Below are 27,622 nucleotides of genomic sequence, written 5' to 3'. Positions count from 1 at the left end.
GTGCAGACCCCTCTGCAGGTCCGTCAAGAAGATGCCATCATTGCCTCACAACTGCATGTCCTCACATGCCTGCCACTGGCCTTGCCCTCCAGCAGATGACCAGAGGCTATCGTAGCCTCAACCGCATGTCCTCACATGCCTGCCACTGAGGGCCTTGCCCTCCATGTCTGACCACGGCAGACAACCAGAGGCTATCATGGCCTCAACCGCATGTCCTCACATGCCTGCCACTGAGGGCCTTGCCCTTGAGTAACCAAGGTCATTTACACCCAGGGGAATGACCACCACCTGCGGGACCTTCCACACTCAACCCTGCTGGAACAACATGGGTAGGAGACCATCCCAGTGCATACTCTGTCGACCCAGCCACCAATCCGTGGCCCACCATCAGAGGCCCAGCCGTGAACCAATGTGCATTTGCGGCCCCAAGGCCAGCCTATAAGATCATGCCATGGCTGCAGAGTAGACTGCGCATCTGCTCCATCCCCGTCCAGCAACCTGCCAAAAACAGAAACAATCGTGAACAGTTGGGTCCTGGACCTTCAGACTCGGCCCAGGGGTGAATGCACTCCAGGTGCCCCATAATTCCACCTTCCGATGGCCTACACCTGCATATACCAAACCAATTGCCCAGGTAGGCAATTCCCCAGCCCCAATTCCATAGGAGCATGTCCCGCAAAACCCCATGTGTCTGCTGCCAGGTTCTGCAATGCTAGACCAAAACTTTATGAGGGAAGATCCCTCCCCCTGAGTATCAGGCAACCGGGCCTGTAGCTACAGGCCAAAAAACACTGTGACGCCCGGGTCAGGATAAAATAATGGTGTGCCTCTTGTGCCCCTGGTCTGCCTGGAAACAAACTTCAGACAGCAGGATGGCTCGTAGGGAAGTCTGACCTGGACCCAAACACTCCCGCCCTCCATCCGGAAGGCTCCAAAATTAAGTGTGAGGGCCGCTGCCCGCAACTGCTGGTCACAGGGCACCTCCTTGAACAACAATCCCTGGCGGGTCAGGTGAACACGGATGATGAGGATAAGGGGTACGGTGGTGTGCATGGGCCACCGGCCAGCACATGACATATCCCAAGCCATCTGAATGGTCCCAAAGGCCCCCTGCCAGCCTACCTTGCAACACTCTGATGGACAGGCTTTACTCCTACCATCCATGATGAATTTCTGCGCATGATTCATAGGAATAGGCCACACTTTGCATAGCCCCTGCCGACCCCTAACTCCCAGAAATCCCCTCCTGCCCTCTGATATCTGGTGAGCATCCTGGAGTATCAGATAGGCACATGGCCATATCTGACTCCCCTCCCCCATCTCCCAGTGTGTGGTATGGGACTAGCAGTTCTCCCCAGAGTCGTTCCCTCCTCTAACTAAAAACACCATTGACACACTGTCGGAAAGGGGGGGGGCACGCCTCAGGTTGGCCCATAAGGCAGCCAAAAAACAAAAACAAAACAAACCCTGAAGCTGTGGTAAGGCTGTGACATCCCTGTTATGGTACCATAAACCCCACTGTCGAAGGCCCCCAACACCTGAAGGGCAGAAAGCCAACACTTTCCCAGCCCCTGAAAACTCCAGGATCTTGATCTGCAACGGTTCAAGCCCTTTTCTCGGGCAGCCTGCAGTCCTGGGTCCAAGAGACAATCTTAATACCCTGGAAGGTGAACCCTAGGGCAGGATCCTCCATTTTCCCAGCTGCCAAAGGAACCCCCCAGTTCATAGCCACGCCATAAACGGTGCCATCAGGTGCTAACATGCACCCAAAGTCTGCCCTACCTGTGAACCGTAAATCATGAACATAGTGCCCCACTGCTTCTGAGCCCCCTCGTCTCCTGACTGTCCCTTCCAAGAAGGAGCTGAAGTGCTCCATACAAGAATACGGCAGCCCACAGGTAATGCTCTGCTGCCTAGTCGACCTAAAAGGCAAAACTCAACATCCGGCAATGCAGGCAGATTAGCTGCCACACTTGCCCCTAAGGCACCTCTGCCACAGGCACGCACCATATGGAATGCAGTGTAGTGCACTGTGCATAGTCTATCTGGTATGAAGCCATTACTGACTGACCCCACTTGTATGATGGATGATGAATCAGGTAGACTCCGCCCACTGCCACATTGGGCCCTATGGGGGGGCATTGTGAGAGCAGAGGTAGGGGATGATGGGAAGGGGCCAATAACCCTGCCCAACTGTATGTCTTTATCAATCGTCCCCTGGACCAGTGCGTCTGTACCTAAGATTGATTTAAGATTGCTGGCCATAAGGGCAAGCCGGGGGCCACAGTATAGGATCCAGAAGAACTGCCTAATAAAGAAAAAACCGCATCATAAATTGAGTCTCCCCATAAACTGGGCAGTCTGCCAGCAAGGTCCATAGCACCTCAAGCTTAGCTGGAAATGGACACTTTCCTTGAGCAGCCTCTGCTATCCTTCTGGCTTGTTGTTGTGACTTCAATTGCGGGTTCATATTCAGCAGTTATTAGATGGCATGGAGCTGAGCAATGTCATCCTCCAATGTCTGCAGATCAAACGACTCCCAAAAAGCACAGGACTAGTGGCCTGCAAAAGGTGGCCATCTCATCCACAGCCAGTTTGCAAACTAGCTAAAGAGAAGATGCAAGCAAATGTGCCGCCTGTACATGATTACTGAAAAGAATTCCATTATGTTTAAATAATTTACTCAGAGAAATATGACTTGGACCAATTCTATGTGTACTTACTTGTGAGAAAATCCCACTGAGTGTATTGTTACTTCTTCCCACGGAAGGGTGCACATGATTGCACCCATACAGCAGAATCCTAAGTATGTTTACTCAGAATATCACAGGTTAAATGGGTCTCTGGACTGAGGTTTATAGGACTTAACTAATGGAAAGGTGTGTATATTCTTACCTGGGTTTTGAAGAACGTATTTGGGGAGGAGAAGCTTGACAGTGAAAAGAGGGGATGAGCTCCCTTTGCATTAGCGGGGTTGAGGTAGTTTTGGAGGTGGGGTTGCAGCACTAATTGGGATCCCTACTGGCTCCTGCAGCCTCCTTTCTGTTTGCGGCTGCCACCTGCCCTCCTCAAAAAGCCTCTGCTCTTCGTAATGTCATTGCATTGATCCAATCTAAATGGCCTCCAACTGATGGCCACCATATGTTTCTCCCCAAATGCTCTGGGATGAAACATCACCCCCATTATCTTTTAGAATATATCTCAGAATATTGCCACGTTATAACAGAGCATCTTTCTAGGGTACAGGCAAATTTTGCCCCCTCATCTTCAAGTTCTCCCTAATTGACTAACCCCTTCTCCAAATTTTCCTGGTTTGCAAAGACAGTGTGGAAGTGGAATGGCCGTTTCAGTACATCCCTAATAAAAGCATCCCCACCCCTGGCTGTCCAGCTGCCTCTGGAATGTTCCCAGTGTCAGATAGCCCAGTACCACTCTAGGTAATTGGTAAATGAAAAGGAACATTCGGTTTAAACTAAAAATACTCTTCAGTATCAAGAAAAGGAGTCTATTCCTATTTTACTTTCTGTAGTGGGCGAGGGGGCCCCCATAGAAGTATCTCCTGGCCCTAACTGGAGGTGCTGAGGGCTGAACCTGAGGACCCTCGGCATGCAAAGCAAGTGATCTGTTACTGAGCTACACTCCTTCATCTCCAGGGTCCGAGACCCCTGTAAATGGTAGAATAATCCTAGCAATAAAACACATGAAGTGCATTGGCTATGTTTCACTCCTCCGCAGCTGGGGGTGGGTGTCTGCCCTCCGCCCTGGGGGCCCTGCCCTTCTGGCCCACTTTGCCCTTTTTGGGTGGCATCCTGGAATTAAGCGTGTAGCCGGGTCTATTCCCTTCCGCTAACCCCCCCGGCCTATGCCCCATTGCAGAAGCCAGGGGAGTGCCTCCTCCAGAAAGGAAAGGTGGTAAGCATGAGGAAGCACTAAAGGGAGACCCAGCACCTTCACAGCCCGGCTGGACTGTGCCCTCTTCTCATCCTGCACCCCCCCAGTCACCAACCCATTGGCTCCCTTGTCCAGCCCCAGACAATACAGGCCTCCTGGGCCACCAAGTGACCAAATAGGGGGTGTGATGGAGCTGGTGCCCAGCACCCAATTCCCCTACTATGTGGTGGGGTGAGGGGCTGATGATCTTTCCCACCCACCCCCACGGGGATCCCCTTGAGGACCCTCAAGGAAAGAATGCAGCCAAAGGCCGCCTCGCCTGTGCTCTTGAGCTGCCTGTAATGCCTTGGATCTGCCGCCGTCTCCAGGCCTTGCCACCGTGCCGTCTCCAGGCCTTGCCACCGCCGGGGAGCTGTGGGGCGCGCCCCTCTGCCGCCATCGCTGTAGGGCCTCCCACAGCCAAGAGCTGGCAGCCTCAACCCTGCCGAGCCAGGCGCCTCGCCGCCGTTGACACTAGCAGCACCAATCCCCACCACCGGATTCCTGCCACCACTGAAGGGCCTCCCGCGGTCTAGGGCTCGCCGCCTCAACGCCACCCAAGAAAAAACAAGGGAAGCCACGTGCGCCAGAGAGCTCCACGTGCGCTGAATGCACCACGCGCGCCCTCAGAAGGCCTCGCCGCTGCCGCCGCCATTAAACCTCCCTGTTGTAAGGCCTCCCTCGGCCGGAGCCTTGCCGTTGCAAGGCTCCTGAGCTGCATGCTTCGCCCGACGCTGCAAGGCCTCACTGCGCCGCAGGCCTTGCCGCACCAAAAGCCTCGCCGCCAAAATTCAAAGGAGGGCGGGAGGCTGGCAGAGCGGCCTTAAATGGCCTTCAGCAGCCCCGCCTCCTATTGTGTGTCACGCAGGCGCGCCGGCGTGCTGCGTGCACACACACATCCCCCACGATGGCGGCCTAGGCTTCGACTGTGGCCGCAAACTCGCCCCTTAGCCCGGCAGGTACCGGGCGCGGAACGGGATTCTTGTAAGAACTGTCATTATCTTGTAAACCACCCTTGGTTTTTCATTGACATGTGTAGCATTTTGTCCCAGTTCCCCATCATTTGGGGAAAGCTTATTTACATAGCATCATTATTTATTATATATATTGCTCAGAATAATCTGCCTCTGTATCTGGGAAAATTGTGAAATAATTTCAGAGCTCTTGCTTAGACATCCCTTTTGTTTGGAGCTAGAATTTCTGAGTTAATATCTTTGATACTATAAATAATGGATTAGCATAATAGTTAAATGTGACCCATCTTTATGAGACTGGAGGCTCAACATAAGTATTTTGAGTAGTTTATAAAATGTCAAGCTGCATTTAATAGAGAAATTTGTTATCTGATAGATTTTATGAAGGTGTGGACTTAATTTATTTGACACTGGTGTGGAGAGGCAAGAATTCTCCATGACTGTTGAAATGCTTTAAAATACAGAAATTAGTATGCCCTATGAACTAATGATAGAATCCTGAGGATCCCAGTTTTCAGTTCTCCCCTCCCCCGAACAAAGGTTGCAGAAATAAACATGAATACTGTATATGCTGGTTGAAGTTGTTTCCAGGGTGGTCCTCGGTGGTGAACACATTTCCCATCTCTTCTATAATGTAAACATGTATTCCCACTCCCCACATTGTCTAGCATAGTTGACTTTGAAGTCAATACTTGAAAACATTACCTCTTTTTCAAAAAACCCTTAGGGCAAAATACATCCAACTTGATCATATTTAAGTACTCCCAGGCATTTTAAAGTGTATTTTACAGTATTTTAGCATTATTTTGTATTTTTGACGTTGTTTGGTTCTTGTATTGTTTGTCTGTTTTTGGTTTTTGATTCATTGTACTTATTGTATTTATATATTGTACTTGTTTTTATTTTATGTACACCGCCCAGAGAGCCTTCGGGCTTAGGGCGGTATATAAATTAAATAAAATAATAATAAATAAATTAAATAATATGTGTCTTACATGAGAGCTGCCAAGGGCTGGATTGGGGCAGCTAACAGTTGTGAGAGAGTCCTGAGCTTTGCCCTCTGCAAAATAACCTCTAATGTCCTGTTCTGTCTCTCTCATTATGCAGGATCAATACAGCTGTAAAAACCTTCCTTGTAAGATGAGTTGAGACTCAAATGGACATAATCTCTCTGCACAAAGCAGGATTTTTTAGTTATAAATAGGGTCACCAACCGTACTCTTTTAAGAGTACATGTACTCTTTTTGAGATGGTGCAACAGCATACTCTTACTTTTCACTTATCAAAGCCAAATGTACTCTTTTTGAAATGACAAAATGATGGTGATCCTAGTTATAAATAATTGTGAGCAAGTTGTATATTCACTGTCCCTACAGAAACAGGGACAAATGACACAGTTTATGTGCGATAAGTTAATTTTAATTTACCTATTATTTGCTTTTTTGATCCTTAGTGGCTACAACTTCAGCCTCATTGCCTCTTGATCTTGATTATGTTGTGAACCTGTCAATGGATACGTTTTTGCTTTTTTGTAAACAGAAATATACTTGCTGATGTCCACCAGAATGAATTGTTTTATTATGTTTAAAGTGCTGAATTTTATATATTTGTATTTAATATAAGGCAATTAATATTAGTATATGAGTTGATTAATAAGTAGTATTAGTAATAATATTATTAATAATAGAAGCAAACAAATTTGATAAGACCAGCAACATTTCTCAGGAAGATTCTACACAGAGATATTTCAGATGTGCTTATAGCAGCATTTGGAAAAGTGAAATGTTTTAGATAACCTCTATAATGCAGCTGGTCTCTTTCAGTTTTTAATTTTGACGAAGATAAATTTGAAAACATTTCAGAGGTGGCTTCTATACCGTTATCTGATCTACATGAAGACTTGTGATATATGTGCCTGGCTGGGTAGTCATCTATAATACCCTCCATTATCTATGCTGCGGCTTAATGCTCTCTGTCACCATATATGTTTTATTCAGAGTTCAGAGGAGGCTTTTTGAGAATAAGTTCAGAGGAGAATATCCATAACATAGCCAAAACTTAGGGGGAAGAGTAAGGACATATTGTCCTTAGAAAAAGGTTTCCTTTTCATTGTAGTCTAGTGCATTGGTTTCTAACCCTTTTTCCCCCACGGGCCACTTGAAAATTGCTGAGGATATTGACAGACCACTTAATGATTTTTTTTTCCTGCTTGTTGACGAAGTTGTAATGTGCTGTTGTAGGTGCTGTGTGGTTTTAATTGTATTTTTGTTGCTTCTTTTATTACTTATGTTGTATTTAATTGTGTTACAATTTGAATTCCATTCAATTCTGTAGAATTCAAATTACAAGTGTTTTTCATAGACATGCAGTGGACCACCTGAATAAAGCTCACATACCACTGGTGGTCCATGGACCATAGTTTGGGAACCCCTGGTCTAGTGAAGAGAGTGCCTGGCTTGAACTGTGGAGACCCAGGGTCATATCCTCACTCAGCCATTAAACTCAATAAATGATCTTGTGCCAGCTACTTTGTCATGCTCAAACCTACCTCGCATCATTGTGTAAAGATAAAATTCAATAACTCCCATGTATGTCATCCTATGTTATTTGGAGGAATGGAGGGATGCAGAAGTGATATATAAATATATCTCACAGTTTCCTGTATCACTGTTTGGAAACATTTGCACTTCAAAAATGAAATCACAGGTGCTCTTGGTTATGCATAGCATGCTTTTAAACAAATGTTTGTTTGTGTACATAAATAAAGAAAACAAATTAATTTTCTGTTATCACAGTGCTGTACTAAAAACAGTGACTGGAAAAGCAAAATAATGATTATAGAGTAGGAGCAGTTGGTATATGCATTTTTCAGTGGCACAATTTTTCATGGATTTTACTGTAATACTGAAATTGTGTAAGAGATAAATGTAAAGGGAAATAATGTCCCTTGCTTACCAAACATAAAATAGCAAGCTCTATTAATTGTCATCTGCGCAGAGACATTATAAAAACTACCAATCTTCCATGCAACATTCGAGAACAATGGCTCAAGCTTCAACCCTATGCATACCAGTAGTGTGGTGGAGCAGGGACAAAGCACCACCACTTATTTTACAGCAGGGCACTATTTGGCAATCTTCTGAATGCCAAATAAATAGTTTTTATCTGACACAAAACCACCAAAGAAGCCTAGGGAGTGGAGATTATATTGGCATGCATGGCTAAGGGTTAAACTGTCATTTTATTTTGATTCCAAAATCAATTTATTATGACTAACTAAAATGTAACAAAGTAGTGAGCTTTTGAGTACACCAGAACTCAACATCAAGCTGAATGTTAAGCAAAGCAGAGGGTGGGGTATGAAGAAAGCTGGCTTGGTACTGAATCCATAATGTCTGTATTGGGCAAAAGTTCATTTTTGCTGTATAGTCTTAGAAGAAATATGAGTATGCGGTTGTTCTTTTTTCAGGAAGAGCACCTTCACGTCAGCATGTTTCCCACTACATCACTAATGCACTCCTACTTCTGAGTAAGTTCCACTGCAAACAGTTCCCCACACCTGAAAATGGACTAAACAATAACAGATTAAAGTTATTCTGTTCATGTTTATAGGAATATATGACTCCTAACTGAGCAGAGCAGAGGGAGCTGTGTCAGCTGTTCCAGAGGATATATAGGCAAGTCCGCTCTCAGAGACCAAGCAAACAGGGAGAGCTAACAGGAGTTTGGCAGAGGAGTTTGGCAGGGGAGGGCCCTAATTAATTTTTTTCTTGTACAGCACAACACATACTAGTGGGACAGAACAAAGCACAGGCCATTTCAATATAAGTTGAGAGAAAGAAAGAAAGAAAGAAAGAAAGAAAGAAAGAAAGAAAGAAAGAAAGAAAGAAAGAAAGAAAGAAAGAAAGAAAGAAAGAAAGAAAGAAAGAAAGAAAGAAAAGGCAGTAGAGACTATGGAAGGGAAGGACAATGCAGTGGTGGTGACCTGCAAGGTGTGTGTAATGTTTGTTTTCTTGCCTGAAAACAACATGGTGTACATGTGCAACAAGTGCAAGGTACTGGTACTGTTGGGAGAAAAGGTGAGGGGCCTGGAACGGTGGGTGGCCATACTGAAGCGTATAAGAGAAGACAAAGAGTTCTTAGGTAGTATGCTGGAGCAACAACAAAGAGAAGTACAGGAGGTGGAAGAATGCTCAAGCAGAAGAGGAGACTATTGTGGAGAGCAAAAACAAAGTGCAGGAAACTCTGTGGAAAAGCGTGGCTGTTAGGAGTAGAACAGCTAGAAGACACCCTTCACCAGTGGAACTTCAGAACCACTTCCAGGCACTTGAGGATGAGACTGGAGGACAGTCTGCAGGGGAAGAATTAGAGGAGACCCCACACGACAGCGAGCAAGAGGCTGAAGCTCAGTCAAGCAGAGGCAATGAAACCATGCCCCACAACAATAAGAAGAGCTGAAGTGGGCAGAAGAATAGCTGACACCAAAATACAGCAGCACTTTAGCTTTCAGCATGTTCCCTGCAAGCGGCAGAGAGAAATGGAAAGAAAGAGAGCAACCAGGTGGTAGCAGGCAGTGGGTGGAGGAGCTTTAACTTGCAGCATGTGCTGGGGAGGGCAGCTTAGGAAACAGAGACCAGTAGAACAGAGGGAGGTGGAAAAGCCAGCATTTGGGCAGGAGGAATTGGGAGCAGAAAGAGAAGGTGTGTGGACTTGACTGTGTGCCATTCACTCTAAATCACAGGACAGCTCAGGAAACCCCAGCAATCACTGCCTTTCCAAACCCCGCCTCCCAGTTGATTTTGGTTTTTTAAAAGAAGGTTAGTGTTTGTCGACTTGTTATTAATAACTGGTAAAGTGTTTGTCATTAGGATGGGTGAACTGTGTGAACATGTTTATTGGGAGCAGGGTAGAGGTAGACGGGATGTCTGCATCCTCTGAGCACAGAGTCACATTACAGCCTTCTGTAGAATCCACAATGGCAAGGGTGGAAGGCAGCTGTTGCTCTTATCAGTAATGTCCCCTGGACCAGAGTACCACTTTATTGTTCCCTTTAGGGATTAATGGCAACCATTCTCTAGCAGAAGAGAGTAAATGTAAGATGTATATAGGGAAACGATTGTTGTAAGGTGTCAACCTGTTCCCTACCCCTGGTAACACCAAATCTGTTCCTTTCTTTCTATTCACCTCACTTCTCAGGGTCACAGTCAGCCTTCCTTGCTGGGTGGTGGGAGTGGGTTAATGAAAAGAAAATCAGTTATTGCATTATAACCAACAGAAACATGTATAGCCTGTTCTCAGCCCCAAACATTAGTGTTTATGTATTTATTCATTGATAGTGTCAACAAAGAAACAATAAAAGAGCTACTTTGAGTAATCTGTTATTTTTTGGCGCCTACTGAAGATTTTCCTCTTTCAACCAGCCTTTTAAGTAGAGACCTTATCCCAGTCTGCATCTGTGTTGGAATTGCTTTTTAAGATGTTTTAAAGCTTTTTTAAAAAGATGAATTAATGAAATGTAATTCTATTATTATTATTATTATTTATATCCCATCCTTCCTACCAGTGGAAGCCCACGGCAGCAAACAAAACACTAAAAATACTCTAGAACATCTTAAAAACAGACTTTAAAAATATGAGAACAAAACATCTTTAAAAACATGAAAACAAAACAGCTTAAAAATATGAAAACAAAACATCTTTAATAATAATAATAATAATATGCTTTTTTCTACTTACACTGAGTATCTTCTTTAAATAAATAACTTTTATTAATTTGACCCTGCCACTATTTAAGAACCCTGCCATGCTCACAGATGTACATAAAAGGGGTTGTTTCCAGGATTTAAGCATGATTAGGGTGATGGTGCACTTGGAAAACTCACCCTGAGCCAGGAGGACTCTTGGATGGACAGAACTGGGAGGGTCAGATGGCTGGGATTTGGAGCAAAGTAATTTGGTTAAGGGTATCAGCCATCATAAATTATTTGTTCATATTATGAAAAAAAATCTAATTATTTTAAAGAAAGCACCCATGTCACTAAAAAAACCAAAGAAAACTCTTAGATGGCGGCAAATCAGTATTTTAGGTAGGATGGCACACCAACTGCCCCAAACCAGGTAATGCTCTTCCACTTCTTTTTTTGGCACAATTCTATCCTAGGTTCTATTTCTGGGGCATTCTGGAATATGACAGTGTTGGGAACTGGCTTTTATAGAAAAAGATACTTAACATTTATTTATTTATTTATTTTATTTAACAAAATTTATTTACTGCTTGAATGTAAAGACCTCTAAACAGTTTACAAAAATTTATCAATAAAACAGTTAAAAACAAGTAATTAAAACATTTTAAAACAAGTAAAACATCTACTAACTAAAAATATTAAAACAGATCAACATCTGTGTGTCTGTGTGTAAACGAATACAGGAAAGCCACCCGCCTGATTCAGTAGGGAGGGAGTTCCACAGAGCAGGTGCTGCTGCCACACTAAAAGAATGAGTATTATATGGCTCACTCCAACAGTGCCTGTTCTGTAGAGAGAAGTGCTCGGATGGGCACTTACAGAGTTGTCGTGGAAATCCACTGTAGACTTTTAGAGTCTAGGTCATGCAAGAAACCTTTATTGAAGATCAAGTTAATTAGAAACATGCATGCATGGAGAAGCCTCCAAACGACAGCAGTGTGAAGCTGTTGCGTAGAGAGTTCTGACCTCATAGGATCTCCACCAGTGTTTTATAGCTTCTAGCAATGAGCTTTTGCAAGCGTACTTTCATTTACCTCTTTTATCTGAACAGTGGAAATTACCATTATTAGTGCACAACATGTTTTGTCTCTTTCTGCAGGAAGTTTGTGGTTACTGCAGTATAGGGCAGACTGCTATAGCAAGCTTGGAATATCTTTGTGGTGTATGTCCTCCCCTGCCCCTCTACCTTGTCACATACACAGCACATCTTACAACTTCTGAGCAATGACCCAGAAGTCTCTGGACATTGACCCAAGGGTCTCTGTCCCTCCACAGGGTAAAGCAGCCTCACAAGTAAACTAGTCCCAAGCTGTTAAGGGCTTTATATACTAGTGGTAACACCTTCAACTTGGTCCTGTAACAAATTGGCAGCTAGTACAGATCTCTGAGCAGAGGTGTTACATGCTGACATGGTCTCACCCCTGGCAGCAATCTGGCTGCAGCATTCTGTTCTAATTGCTGAGTCAAGTCATGCTGATGACATCTTGCCCCCAAACTCCTAACGACTGCTACCAGCAGCTTCATATAGTTATTATTGCAATGGGGATAAGATGGTACCCTGCGGCACCCCATAGTGCAACTGCCAGAGGCCCAAAAAGCAATAAGCCAATGCTAGTTTCTGGTCTCGGTCCTATAGGTAGAACAGGAGCCACCATAACACAGTGCCCCCAATTCCCACTCCATGGAGCTGGTCCAGGAGGATAACATGGTCAATGATATCAAAAGCCACAGAATGATTGTGAAGCAGGAGCAAGATTGCACTCTCCCTGTCACACTCTCTGTAAAGGTCATCCATCAGGGCAACTAAGGCTGACTCAGTCCCATGGCCAGGCCTGAAACCAGGATAGAACAGATCTAGATAATCCGTGTCATCCAAGAATGCTTGCAGCTGCCCCACCACTATCCTCTCCATCACCTTCCCTGAGAAGAGGGTATTTGCAACTGGTCGGTAGTTATTTCAATCCAAGGGCTCCATGGCCAGTTTCTTCACTACCTCTTTCAAGGCCACAGGGACTACCCCTTCACACCGTGAAGTGTTAACTACACTCTGGACCCAACCAGTCAAACTCCCTCTGCTAGATTTAATAAACCAGGAGGGAAAGGGGTCAAGAGGGTATGTAGTTGAACATGTAGCTGCCAGCACTTTGTCCATATGTGTTGGCTGAAACTGATCCCACAGCTCATAGAATCGTATAGTTGGAAGGGGCCTACAAGGCCATCAAGTTCAACCCCCTGCTCAATGCAGGAATCCAACTTAAAGCATACCCATCAGGTGGCTGTCCAGCTGCCTCTTGAAGGCCTCCAGTATTCACTAACTCCAGCATTGGGTACTTCATCTGAAACTGCAATAGCAGCAGAGTCAAGGTCACGCTGAAGTTGAGTGACTTTATCCTCAAAATGTGTAGCTATTAGTCACAGTGACTCCTTGAATTTATTTATTTATTTATTTATTTATTTATTTACTGCACTTGTATACCGCCTCATAGCCGAAGCTCTCTGGGCAGTTTACAGCAATCAAAAACATTAAAACAAATATACAATTTAAAACACATATTTTAAAAACAATTTAAAACACAATTTTAAAATTTAAAACAATATAAAAACAATTTAAGACACATGCTAAAATGCCTGGGAGAAGAGGAAAGTCTTAACCTGGCACCAAAAGATAACAGTGTTGGCGCCAGGCACACCTTGTCACACAGATCATTCCATAATTTGGGGGCCACCACTGAGAAGGCCCTCTCCCTTGTTGCCAGACTGCCAGCTTCCCTCGAAGTAGGCACCCAGAGGAGGGCCTTGGATGTTGAGTGTAGTGTAAGGGTGGGTTCGTATCGGGAGAGGCGTTCCATCAGGTACTGTGGTCCTAAGCCTTGTAAGGCTTTATAGGTTAAAACCAGCACCTTGAATTGAGCTCAGAAACATACAGGCAGCCAATGCAAGTGGGCCAGAATTGGTTTTATACGTTCGAACTGTCTGGTTCCTGTTACCAATCTGGCTGTTGCATTTTACACAAACTGCAGCTTCCGAACCGTCTTCAAAGGTAGCCCCACATAGAGTGCATTGCAGTAATCTAATTTGGAGATTACCAGAGCATGGACCACTGAAGCCAGGTTATCCCTGTCCAGATAGGGACGTAGTTGGGCCACCAACCGAAGTCAGTAGAAGGCACTCCATCCCACCGAGGCTACCTGAGCCTCAAGTGACAGAGATGGTTCCAGGAGAACCACCAAGCTACGAACCTGCTCCTTCAGGGGGAGTGCAGCCCCATCCAGGACAGGTTGGACATCCACCATCCGGTCAGAAGAACCACCCACTAGCAGCATCTCAGTCTTGTCTGGATTGAGCCTCAGTTTATTAGCCCTCATCCAGTCCATTGTCGCAGCCAGGCACCGGTTCAGCACATTGACAGCCTCACCTGAAGAAGATGGAAAGGAGAAATAGAGCTGTGTGTCAGCATACTGATGGCAACGCACTCCAAAGCTCCGGATGACCGCACCCAATGGTTTCATGTAGATGCTGAACAGCATGGAGGGGACAGAACTGACCCCTGCGGAACCCCATACTGGAGATTCCAGGGTGCTGAGCAATGTTCCCCAAGCACCACCTTCTGGAGGCAACCTGCCAAGTAGGAGTGGAACCACTGCTATGCAGTACCTCCCACTCCCAACTCAGCTAGGCTCCCCAGAAGGATACCATGGTCGATGGTATCGAAAGCCGCTGAGAGATCAAGGAGAATCCACAGAGTCACACTCCGCCTGTCTCTCTCCCGACAGAGGTCATCATACAGGACAACCAAGGCTGTTCCATGCCAAAACCAGGCCTGAAACTCGACTGAAATGGATCCAGATAATCGGTCTCATCCAAGAGCGTCTGGAGCTGGCCTGCCACCACTCGTTCCAGGACCTTGCCCAGGAATGCTCCCCAGAGGACCCTCCCCTCCAAAGGTCCCTCAGTGGGAGTCAGTAACTTCCGAACTGTTCAAAATAACTCTGCTGGACAGATGATAGAGGATACAATGCAAGCTGCAAAGTGAGCCTTCTTTGCAGCCCACACTGACACATGGTAGGCATGATTGTATGCACTAACCAGTGTTTGGTCAGCTTCAATTTGAGAGTTGTGCTACTTGCGCTCTAGTCTTCATCCAGCTTGCTTCATAGCCCAAAGCTGCCCAGAATACCAAGGAGCCACTTGGGCTCCACAAAGCTGGAGAGGACACAATTGCATCAAGCGTCTGTCTCATCTCACCATTCCATAGCAACACCAGGGCTTCGAGAGGATTGTCAGGTCTCCGCCCCAGATGGTAGTCAGCCTCTGCACTCCAGCTATACATTCCCCGGGCCACAACCACTGATATTTGTCTCAGATCCTTAAGAAAGCAGAGAGTGACCACAGGCAATTAAGTCCTCCAAGCCTCCCACCAGCATAAAAACATAGGTGGGCCTTTTTTTTTTACCAACAGGATATATTGAATGCAGATGTACGAGGTGCTTTATGACCCATACATAATCATCACTCTCCCTCCATCTAGTATATAATAGTGGTGGTTGTCTTCATGAGTTTTCCTTGTCATTCAGGTTAATGACAAGATGCTTAGCAGATTTAAAGAGTGTGATTTAGTGCAAACACTCAGTATCAAAATATGCAGTGACATTTCTTTAAGCAACGTTCTTTTTAGAGCACATGCATGATCAGGGAAGGCTGCCAAACAGTTATTAAGAGTGTCTTCTCCAGGCTAGTAAGGTGATGCTGTAAACTGTTTGTGTTGGAAGGATTAATGAAATACTTATAATCTGTGAAGAAAAATGCTCTCATTTACTAATTTTGAGATTGTTTTGAATATTTATGAGTTGCCATACATTTTATTTCCTTAGCAGTAATAAGTGGCATATCTATGTCTGATCAATGGATCTGCCTGTTTTCTCTCTGTATCAGCTATCTGACAAATCTAATGAATAATATGAATCTCCCATAAATTAAGGGTGTACCTGCACTGCAGACTTAAATGGGTTTTACAGTCAAATTGTGTCCTATCTCGTGGAAATGCAGTTCTGTGGGAGGCCCTACAAATCTCTAACAGAATTCTCAGCACCTCATATTAAAACAATATAAGGTATAGTTTTAGTTCATGATGCTGAGAGTAAAGCACCAACGCATGTTACATGTGACATGAACTGGGGGTGGAAGGATAGATAGAAAGGCAATCTATTCTTCACTCTGCTGATTCCTCCTCTAAAGTATTTTTGCAGGATTTGCTCCTCCCCTTCCTCCATTCTCTTTCTGTCTTTGCTCTCAGTTAGTGAGTAATGGCGCTCTGAGTGCAGGCTGCGTGGCTGCTTCAGCATGTATGATTTTTCCTCTTTGTAGTAATAAATCTTAAGTTCCTTTATTCTTTCAACTGCCAGTCTTATCAGACAAGTTATTTCTGCACTCCGCTATCTTGTATATGTACCAGAAACTCTAACACATGAAAGTGTTTGTAAATGTGTTGCAGGTCATAAACTGCAAGGAAGTGGGAAATGGGGAGAAAGAAACTCTGGTTCATATTTATTAGATAGATAGATATTTAGTAGATATTTATTAGATAGATAGAGCAGGTGACCCTGTTGAAGCCCTTGTCACACTGTGGAACAGCAAGGAGCGTCGGGCTCTTGACACAGTTGCCCCGAGTGCTCTCTCCGGCATTGTGGAGCCCAGTATGCACCTTGGTACTCCTTTGAGCTAAGGGCAATGAAACAGGCTGGATGATGGCTAAAGCGCAAGTGGTGAAAGACATGCTTGTGAGGCTGATCAGGCACGAGTAAAACATCATAATCGTGCCCCCAGAGACAGGCTCTGGGAAAAATTTGAGAACACAAACATTGATAGATGGCTGCTAACACTTTTACTTTGCTTATATCAAAACACCCGTCTACGTATAAGATGTAATAACGCTGGCAACCTCTCCAGCCCCATCTCTACATTTAAGGGAGTTAAACAGGGTTGCATTTTAGCTCCCACACTGTTCAACTTTTACATTAACTCCCTGGTCAATAGCCTGGCTCGGGTCCCCTACCATCAACCTACGCTGGCAAACAGGCCTTTATCAATTTATGCGGATGATGTAGTCCTGTTATCTCTCTCTAGCATCGGTCTCCATCGTCTACTGAGGGCGCTCGCTACCTTCTGTAATAAAGAACTGCTGGTTATTAACCATGATAAATCGAACGTAGTGGTGTCTTCCAGGAAGTGGGTATAGCACCGATGGCTTCTGAATGGACTCCCCATAGCTCAAGTAACATCGTACAGATACCTAGGGGTCACCTTTACTTCCACAGGTTCCTGACTCCTCCAAGCAAAAAATGCCATTGCGAATGCTCATAGGAGCATGAAGGCCTTACCCGCATTCTTCTACTCCAAAGGCTGGCAACATGTTCCTTCTGCCATTCAGGTATTCGTGGCCAAAGTCATCTCGCAGCTATTATATGGCTCTCAGATTAGTGTTTATGGCAAATACCTATCTTTTGAATCCGTTCAAACTAAATTCCTCTCTACTGCTAGAAGCAAGGCTCCCCTCGCTAGAGGCCCATGTATGGATGCTTAGGTTTAAATATTGGCTAAAAATGCTGTTTCTTCCTGTGGGTCTGGCCCCTCTTGTCCTGTCGGACGTTTATCAGTCAAAATGGAAGAAAACCCTAACCTAAGCTCAAAACTCTCGAGCTTAGGTTTCTCACCTACATTTTATGTCTTATGTGTCCAAGAATGCAAAACAAATTTAGTTCACAGCATCCAAATAGTTAGTGGCATAAAGAACAAGCAGATTCATCAAAATGAAGTAGACCAGAAAAAATAGTCCCAGACATATAATACTCAAAAGTTCATATAAATCAAATTTTTTCTCCTCAGATTAGATGCCCCTCATCCGTTTGTATCTTTATAATGCTCAATTCCAGGCCAGCTTTTTGCAATAAAAACAAAGATAAGCTATTTCGATTTCCTTCCGCCTTAATTCCGTGTATAAAAGAGAAAAGTTATAACTCACCCAGGGATTCTTTACTGCTGATTCTTTTAACAAAGCTCTTTTACTGCAACAATTTAAGCCAAATGATAAGGATAGACAGAAGAATGCTTGTGTGAATATGGAACTCACTGCAGCATTGTATTCTCTATTGAGATTTGACAGGACTTGCACACCATGTGTTATAACAGGATGGTGAAGCTGTGGGCTAGAAATGGCCTGCCAAGCCACTATGAGTGGCCCACCACCCCGGGCAAATTTGGGCATCTTTTCTCCCAGTTGCAGCACTGGGGTGAGAATAAAGATTTAAATATTTCCTTTCAGCAAAGTACAGTAATGTAGAAATCACTCTGGGAGGAGGTGAGAGGAGTGCTGGGTTATGAGAAGTTTAGAGCTCTCCTCCCACCACTAGGATAGGGTGGACTTGAATCTCCATCACAGCACTGGGCTGTGTGCAAAGGATTAAACCTCTTCTCAGCTCTCTGATGGAGAAATTGTTCCATCACTGTGCTGCAATTGGGAAATCAGCCCAGCATTGTGACAGTGGTGTGTGTGTGTGTGTGTGTGTGTGTGTGTGTGTGTGTGTGCATGCGAGAGAGAGACAGAGAGAGAGAGTGTTATGGGGAGTAGTATCTAAGTGTGACCTTTCAAAACTATGCTGATAAGAAAACATAGCCCATCATTATCTCTTATCCCTCCCTTCAACTATTAATGGCTGTTTGAAAATGAAACATTAATTGTGCAATGCGTCCTCTTCTTGTGCACCTGCCAGCTTCCGGCATGCATTATATTGATCCACCTAAAGCTAATGAGGATTAATTGCCATGCCTGTAGCAAATTGGCACAGGTAGAGTATACTGTTAGGGCTGTCACAAACCGTGGTCATTCATTCATCCTTGTTTGCTTCTTTGTCACTCTCTCTTGTCCTAACAGGTGTGTGCCCAACCACTGTGAACATGGAGGCAAATGCACCCAAACGTGGGACAGCTTCAGTTGCACCTGTGATGGAACTAGATACAGTGGAGCCACATGCCATAACTGTAAGTGATGCCTGGAGTCTCAATTGCCTTCAAGTGGTAAAAGTAATGGGCATAGTCTAGTCAGTGTTGAAAGCACTATTAAATTAAAAGTGCTTTAAATATCTCTGAAAATCAGTGGAACTTAAACTACTTCAATTTTGCAAAATTGTGTCCAGTTTATTTGCAGGATTGCCTTACCTCATATATGCTCATTCAACAGCTTTCTTCTGTGAAACTGGCACAGTTGCAGGTGCCATATAATACTTCTTGTAAGAAATCAAACTTTTAGAATGGCAGCACCTACACTTTGGAACTCCCTCTTTATTGACATCAGGCAGGTGTTTTAGTTGTACTCTTTCCAGTGTCTGCTTAAAACATTTTTGTTTAGGCAAGCCTGTCCAGACATGTAGAAGTTGAGAACTTTTTTCTCAAAAGAAAAGAAAAGAAAAGAAAAGAAGTAACCTTCACTTTAGGCCACAATCTAATGCAAAGCTAAACATGTTTCTGCCTATTGATGTTAGAGGACACAAGTACATTGCATTGTACTTATTACCATAGTTCTTCTGTTAGTTATGGGTGCTTTTGCCAATTTAAACTGAATTGGGTGTTAAATTTATAAGAAAGTGGCAGTCAGTACAATCCTTACCGTGTCTAATCAGAAGTAAGTCCTTCCAAATTCATTGTTACTTATCAATAGGTAAGTACAGTTATATACATTTCCCTGGAAATAAATCTCATTGAGCTCAGTCGGAGTTACTTCTGAGTAGACATGTATACTCTCCTTAAGTGGCACATTCTCTTTTAGGCACTAAGGAAAAACATTTTTGTTTTAACATTCTATTTGTGATTGCATACTTTTTAGTGTTTGGAACTGATTTTGTTAGCTGCCTTGGGTACTGTATAGGCTGAGCAGAGGCAAGAGAGTGCACCAACCTTCAGCATAATACATAGGATTAGATTGCATCAAACAAGAACATGATTTAAAGTACTTTAAAAATATTTGAGAAAGAGCTTCAACTTTTTTTAATGTTAGAATTTTTACAATATCCCTTGCTTAAACAATAGGAGGAGCTCTTAAGGAAACAAATTTGTTGTTGTTGGCCTCCTCTCCAAGCGTGCTTGGCTTCCATGCTCTTAGCCTGAGCAGGCTTAAGTCCAGGATTCTTGTGTCTCCCTGTGGGGGGAGGGGGCTGGATAGATGTAGAATTGAACTATTTGAATTTGACCCCATCTAGCAGAGGAGCGGCTGAAGATGGCCTGTGGCAGGGGAGTAAAAGCCAAGCCTTCTTACTTTGTGTGGAAACCTAGCTAGTCCAGCCTGTTCTCTGAACTTCCATTGTCTCTCTTCCCCCTCCCTAAGCCTTTTTATAGCTTCCAGGTTCCCCTATCCTTGATTGTAGCTGAGGCCCTGCAGCCTTGCTCCTTCTCTCCCATCAGACAGATGAATGAGAGTGCCCCACCCTGCTTCTTCTAGGATAGGTGGAGCCTGCAAGCAATGTCCAAATATTGTCTCTTCAGGAGTCTTTGCCTGATTGGTGCTTGGTAGTGTGGACTAGGGCCTACTGAAAGGGCAAGGTGCTGGCAAAGGACCAGTGAGTTCTGGCAGCCCATTACAAATGACAATAAAATAATAAGCCAAACAGCCCCAACAGAGTACACATAGGTTACCCTCTGCAGTGGGGCTGCTGCCAAAAAGCCGGCAGTGTACAGTTCAGCTGCACATTGCAGAGGTAACATATGCAGGAGCCACTCAGACTTTCCCAAGTTCCTTTTTAACTCTGTGCCTTTGATAGAAGGCAGTGTTGGTTTGGTTATTATTGTAACCACATGACTCAAGATAGACACATAAGCAATGCTTGCATCAGCTGATATTGAGTCATAAGTTCTGACCATGTGGTAGGAGAGGATTTGTGTGTGTCTGTGTGGAGACAAGTGCAGTGGGTAATGTGTGGATCAGGGCCAGTGTTACTGTTGCCAGAGCAGTATAATGGGATGAGCAACCTTTCAACTTTCCAGGCTTTCATCAGCCTCAGCTGACATGGGTAATGGTCAAGAATGGTGGGAGCTGTAGTCCAGGAAAATCTGGAGGGCCACTCCCCACAGTTTAGCAATCTGCAGTTTACTAATGCAATTCACTGATTTGACACAATTAGGCACCATCATCATCAAATTTTATTGTTCAAGCCATTGGCATTGACAACATTAAAATACACTCCAATATATACAATAAAATAAAAATGGATAATACAGTAATAAACTTAAAATATGGTATGATTATATAAAACTTGGATGCAATACGCTAAAACCAAATTTGAGCTAAGATTAACTAACTACACTCTTAAAACTCTCAGACGTGGCCTGCTACACTTCACTAGTTTTTCTGCTCAGAGTTTCCTTGCAGCTAAAGCATATAACAATTAGGAATTGTTGTAGGCCCCTCCCCACTGAAAGGAACATATTCACAGAGAACAAAAGGAAGGGAGCATAAAAAAGAACAGGAAAGACTGAAGTAACAAGCATCTAGCTCATCAGGCACTGCCCTTGGTTCTTTTGACTAGGACATCAACTACTGCAAAAGTTACTAGTCCAACAACCACCTGTGGATGTGATGGAGTTGTCAGTTCATTACATTAACTCTTGTCGTGGAATTTATGACTAGGTTCTTTTTGGAGGAGACTCAATAACAAAGTCAAAGCCTGTTTTAAGGTTATTTATTCAGCAAAGCGCTTTACTGGAGCAAAGTACATAACTTGACTAAAAAATGGTGGCTGGGTACAGACATATATATACCCCTACATTTGTCATAGCCATAGCAATGGACTCATCCAATCTATGCCACTGTGATGCTCTGCCCCCATGCTAGCTACACTCCTCTGTGCATTCCTGCGATATCGGTATCTTTGGCACATGTCTGCTGCAGTTCTATTCACTGTTGTCTATGTGACCCCTGCTTAGAAGGAATGGCGGCCAGAATCCTCCTCATTCCCCCCTTTGGGACTATTTTCAAGTCCCATCCCAATTTGCATTATAGATAACACCTCTTTCTCCTCCATCCATTGTTTATCGAATTCCAAGTACATTTGCTTCACCTCAGCAGGTGTTAATATTTGGGTGCTCTTTTGCATAGTGCTCTTAAAACAAAACAACACACAATTTACAATGAGGTATAAGGCAAAGAGGAATATACCTAACATTAGTCCTAAAATGACTGACTTAATCCAACCTTTTAATCCACTGAACCAGTCACCAGGAATCCACTGCCACCCAGATGTCCTAACTTCATGCACCTTGGATGCTAACAGATGAATATTCTCAATTGATCCGGTGATGTTCACAGAACCATCAACACCGTGGGTGCAGCATTCAGGGCCAATAAGACTGCAGACTTCCCCCTGTGATACTAAGAGGTAGTCTAGAGCTCTGCGGTTCTGTAAAGTGAATTGTTGGATCCGTTGGAGTTCCGTGTTAACCATAGTTAGGGCACTTGCAATTTCATTCATAAAGTTTTCAAGTAAAGCACAAATTCTTAAAATATCCATATGGTTAGCTCCTGCCCCATAAAAAGGTATGATACCTTGCAGCCAAGACTCACCTGGAGCTTTAAGGTTTTTATAAACTTCCAGGATTTTATGGCTAGGGGCTACGTTTTGATTTATTACCAGTCCCTTAGTAAAGATTTCAATGATTCTGATTCCAGGGGCCAGAAGTCCAACATAACAAGTTCCCTTTGCATTAACAGGTAAGTTCTTCCAAGCCTTCTGTCCACAGATCCGCCAGTAACGATGTGCTATTCCAAGTAGGGTAGATAGGACGTGGGTAAGTCCATCCTGCCTTGCCCCTTCCTCGCCATACATAACTATGGCTAATATAGCTTTGGGTACAGGTTTCATTGTAATATGAGTGCCATTAGGGCCCGAGAGCTGTACACCATGGTTCCCATACCCTTCGCCTGTCCTTCATAATCTGCCCTGTGGAATTGCTAAGCCTCCATTTACCCTTGACTTGTTGAAGGACCCAATCACATTGACTACTTCCAACAAATGTAGTTCCCATGAATTTTAAACAACATTCCCCATTTGTCCATCCGGACAGGGCCACATACTGAGTAGTGTTAATACTTTTCAGGGAGTCATCACGTCTAAGCCATGTGTCTGAGATAAGATAAGTTGAATTCAAAGGGACCCCAACCAGCAGGATACCTTCTTTTTTGTAAGTTGGGGTGTGCATACAAACCCAGCAAGTGCTCTTATTCATTCCTCTAGCAAGATCTACCCTTAAATTTAAGAATGTGTTCTGGCTCCAATCTGGGTGCACCATGCCAAAAAGGCTACACAGTACTAAGGGCACAAACCTAAGTCGCACAGGACCCATATTATGGCAGTAATAATAAGGAATAGCAAGCAAACAGCAATAAAGCTCCACTTTTCTCTACCTAAACAAGTCACTGGCCCTACCACCTCAGTGTGAGGAGGTCCAAAAGAGTCCAATGGGCCACACACTACTTCAACAAGCTCGAAATCAACCTGAGGAACTGGTCTGCCGAAGAGGTAGCACTTCATTGGCTCTGGGATAGATTTTTTTATCTTGCCTTCTCAGGCACCCTTCGGATTCGTAGTCTTGACTTCTCCCAAGAGGATAGAATCTCACTCACGAAGTCCTCTGACAGAGCAGGGGCCCTTCCTTATATTGTAGTGATGGCAGTCCTTAGGGAGCAACTCCTTTTCCTCGCTCTTTTCTTTTGATGCTCGGTCAGGATCCGATTGGCCCCTCATGCTCTCTTTTTTTTTTTTTCAATAATTTTTATTCAGATTTTCATAAAACATACAAGGCGAAATCATAAAACATTCAAAGACAAAAAACAAAATCAAAAATAGTTAAACAAAAAAAAAAAAATAAAAATAAAAAATAAAGAGTAAAATATTGACTTCCCATTTGTCAAAGATCAAATCAGTTATAAGTCTATAATATATAACAATCCTGTCTCTTAAGTCATATTATAAAATCACTTTCCTCCAGTAGTTATCTTACTTAATCATCAAATCTCATAAACATTACTTTATTCTTTCCACAAAAAGTCAAAGAGAGGTTTCAATTCTTTAAGAAATATATCTATCAATTTTTTTTTCCAGATAAGCATATCGATTAATCCATCTCATTACTAATTATGATAATCTTATTGTCATAACCATAGTCAAAATAAACATTTCAATTAATCCATCACATCGGAATCTGTTAAGTTCAGTAATTTCAGTAGCCATTGTTCTATTATCCCTATTAGTTCCATTTTCCATCTTCCATCTTCAGTAGTCTTGTTAAGTCCAGTAATTTCAGTATCCAATCTTCCATTATCAGTATTCCATAATAATCTTGCTGTCAAAGCCATAGTCATATAGTAAGAGTCTGATGGGAATTACCTCTATCCCAAATATTTTCTTGCCATCCATTCTGAATAGGTTGCTGAAATACTGCTGTAAAATCATATCTCTGTTCTTTTTTTCAAAATACACTGGGTCATCTCTTGAAAGTTTTTCCATTGTCACATGGCTGCAGTTAATTCCATAGATTTTCTCTATATTGGGCTCCATCACATCTTTCCAGTCCAGAAGATTATCCATGCCATTGATAACTTTATCTCTAGAATCTTCATTAATTTCTTCAGAGATAACATTGAGTTCCAAACAATAGATTTTATTTCTAAAGTCCATAGACTCCAAATCTTTTTCCTGTTCCACGTTTGTTCCAATCTCCGGGGTCTCCTCTCTCACAGGGACCCCTGTTCCAGTCTCCAGGGTCTCCTCTCTCACAGGGACCCCTGTTCCAGTCTCCAGGGTCTCCTCTCTCACAAGGACCCCTATATCTTTAATCTCCTGTGTCTCCAAACAATAGATTTTATTTCTAAAGTCCATAGACTCCAAATCTTTTTCCTGTTCCACGTTTGTTCCAATCTCCGGGGTCTCCTCTCTCACAGGGACCCCTTCCAGGGTCACCTCTCTCACAGGGACCCCTATATCTTTAATCTCCTGCGTCATTTTACTCAATTCAATTTTCAGCTCCTTATAACCCTGTCGCAGGTTTTGTTTCGTTATCTCAATCTCATCCATTATTTTCTGAAACATAGTTATTTCCAGATTCTCAGCCACTTTCTTAATTGCCATTTTAAAAGAAAAATATAGGAAAACCACTTCTTATTTCAGCAACAATTGGGTTAATACTCCAAACTTGGTGACATCACAGTATAAACAGAGCAGACAGCCTTATCTCTCCATGCTTAAGTAAACAAAATGCAGTTCCCAGGATCGAAACAATTAATGGCGTCGTTAGGAAACAGATTCGACAAAATAAAATAGACCAAAAAGAGAGTAGTCTCAGAAAATATAATATTCTTCAAAATAAAAATCTGGAATAGAAATCCCTCTTCTGTGTATATCTTTAGAATGCAAATCCAGGACAGCTTTTTGCAACAAAAACAGAGATAAGCTATTAATTAGTGAGTAGCAGAGAGAAGTTATGGCTCCCCAGTGAGATGTCAAAAACCGATCAATCTGGCAAATCTCTTTTAAACAGCAACAATTTAAGTCAAGTAAAAGAAAAATATAGAAAGAAGGGTGCTTGCCTGTTAGTGCGTTCTCTCTTAGAAGATAAGATGAACGTTCGCTTTATCAGATAGAGCTTGTTGTTGAAAATCCGTCCCACCTTCGTCGGCTGGACCTCGTCCCATAAATTAATGAGATCTGGTCGTCCCAACAAAAATAGGCTTTGAGGTTAATCTCTTCGTTTCTCCCTACCCGGGAGAAGTTTAATCAGTCAAAAAAAAAAAAAAATCTGACTGATATATCTGAATAAGCTTCTTTTGAGGCAGGAGCCCGTCTCAAAAGCAGGCACAGGCTAAGTCACCCTTCCCGGAAGTCCGGCCCCTCATGCTCTCTTGAGGTGGCTGTGCCTTCCAACAGTGAGACTAATGTATCCAAGCTGTCCTCTCAGCAATGCACACTGCAGTGAAAGGGTCAGGAGAATCTGGTAAGGACGATTCCATTGGGGTTGAAGACAATTCTTTCTCCAGTATTCATGAACCAAGACCCAATCACCTGGTTTGGAACTGGTGGGCAGGCACATCTAGATGAACAGGAGCAGCTTCCTGGACCTGGGAGGAAAGAGTTCTCAACACTTTGGTAAGATTAATGCAGTAGACCAGGAGTTCTTCCTGGCCTTCCAATAGAAATTGTAATTGAGCTGGTCTGGGAGCCATCCCCACTCGCATGGGGCAGCCAAAGAGAATTTCATGTGGTATCAATCCATGTTTTCTGTTAAGTGTATTTCGCATCCCCATAAGAACTAGAGGGAGCGCATCTGGCCAGGATAAATTAGTTTCAGCACACAGCTTTGCTAATCTTGTCTTCAGAGACTGGTTGCAGTGTTCGACCAAACCAGATGACTGGGGATATTAAGGAGTGTGCAATTTATACTGAATGCCTAAGGCTTGACAAAGCTGTTGTACCATTTTAACTGTAAAGTGGGTACCTTGGTCAGAATCCAATTGGACTAGTAAGCCAAATCAAGGAATAAAGTGTCTAAGCAATGCCTTAGAAACAACTGTGGCATCTGCATGTTGTGATGGGAACACTTCTACCCAACCAGAAAAATGGCAGATTGTGACCAATACATAACTATAATTCTGGCATTTCGGCATTTCAATGAAATCCAATTGAACATGTTGAAATGGTCCATAGGCCCAAGGTGTGGTGCCAGTAAGAGGATGCTCTGGTTTACCAACATTATGTTGCAAGCAAACTGAGCAAGTGGATGCTACCTGAGCCAAAACAGGTGTGATTTTAGGAGCAAACCAGAAAGTTGACATTTGCAATAGCATCCCCCCTTTGCTCAGGTGACAAGAGTAATGGGTCGCTTGAGCAAGAGGGAAAAGAAGTGCCTATGGGGCTACAAGACTGCCAGAGACATCCCTCCAGACAGAATCAAGATGCAAGCAACAGCCAAAGTGGACCCAAAGATCTTTCTCATGCTCTGGGGCAGCTTCATGAAGCAAAGCAAGTTCTGGTAGTTCAGGAACAGATGAAGGGAGAAGAATCAGTTGGGAACAAAGGTGGGGAGAAGGTGGTGCACTGAAAGCAGTGGCTTTTGCAGCAGCATCTACCATACAATTGCCACAGCTGACAGGATCAGGTGCAGTAGTGTGAGCAGAGCAGTGCATAATGGCAACAGAATCAGGAAGTTGAAGAGCAGACAGTAAAGCAGAAATAAGAGCTGAATGGGAGATTTGTGTGCCAGCTGAAGTCAGGAATCCTCTGTGTGACCAAATCTGACCCAAAAAATGACAGGTTTGGAAGGCATAAGAGTCTGTATATTTATTATTTATTTATTTATTTAATTTGTATCCCACCCTTCCTCCCAGCAGGAGGATCTTAGCAGAGCGGCCGGATGCCAGAATGCAGGCTCTCTGCAAAGCCACGAGCTTTGCAGTTTGGGCAGACTGAGAGTAAGTAAAGAAAAGGCTTTTAGGACATAATGTGGAGAGCATACAGCATAACCAACCCTGAGGACCCCTGTGTCATCTCCAAAGCAGGAGCCATCTGTGAAAACGATAAGATCAGGGTTATCCAAAGGAACGTCACGGAGATCTGGATGAGGGGTGGAAAAATGTTCAATGACCTGCAAACAATAATGAGGAGGGATTGAATTAGGCTCTCCATCAGAGGGGAGGGACTGAAGGGAAGCAGGATTGAGAGGGGGATAGTGTTTAAAGACCAGATTAGGAGGGGTTAACAGAATAGTTTCATAGGGAGTTTGAGGTTGAGAAGAAAGATACTGAGTTTTCCTGTGTAGCAACAGAGCACAGAATGGGGAAACAACAGGGTAAGGGTATGGCATTGGACTAATCATCAGACTTCTGAAGCAGAGCAGCAGAAGCAGCAAGGGCTCGGAGACAAGGCAGAAAGCCTTTTGCCA

The 27,622-nt window shown here is 43.7% G+C and overlaps 1 protein-coding gene across 1 annotated transcript in view; it reads left to right on the top strand.

Annotated features, from left to right (window-relative positions):
• The window catches only part of CNTNAP2 (contactin associated protein 2), a 1,241,930-nt gene that overhangs the window by 603,850 nt on the left and 610,458 nt on the right, over positions 1–27,622 (top strand). The window contains exon 11 of the mRNA XM_061587450.1: positions 18,576–18,682. Coding sequence (XP_061443434.1) covers positions 18,576–18,682 — 107 coding nt within the window. The remainder of the gene's footprint in view (positions 1–18,575; positions 18,683–27,622) is intronic.

The sequence above is a fragment of the Rhineura floridana genome, chromosome 10 (assembly GCF_030035675.1).
Source record: "Rhineura floridana isolate rRhiFlo1 chromosome 10, rRhiFlo1.hap2, whole genome shotgun sequence".
Classification (NCBI taxonomy): Eukaryota; Metazoa; Chordata; class Lepidosauria; order Squamata; family Rhineuridae; genus Rhineura; species Rhineura floridana.
This window is presented reverse-complemented; position numbering and strand designations above follow the sequence as displayed.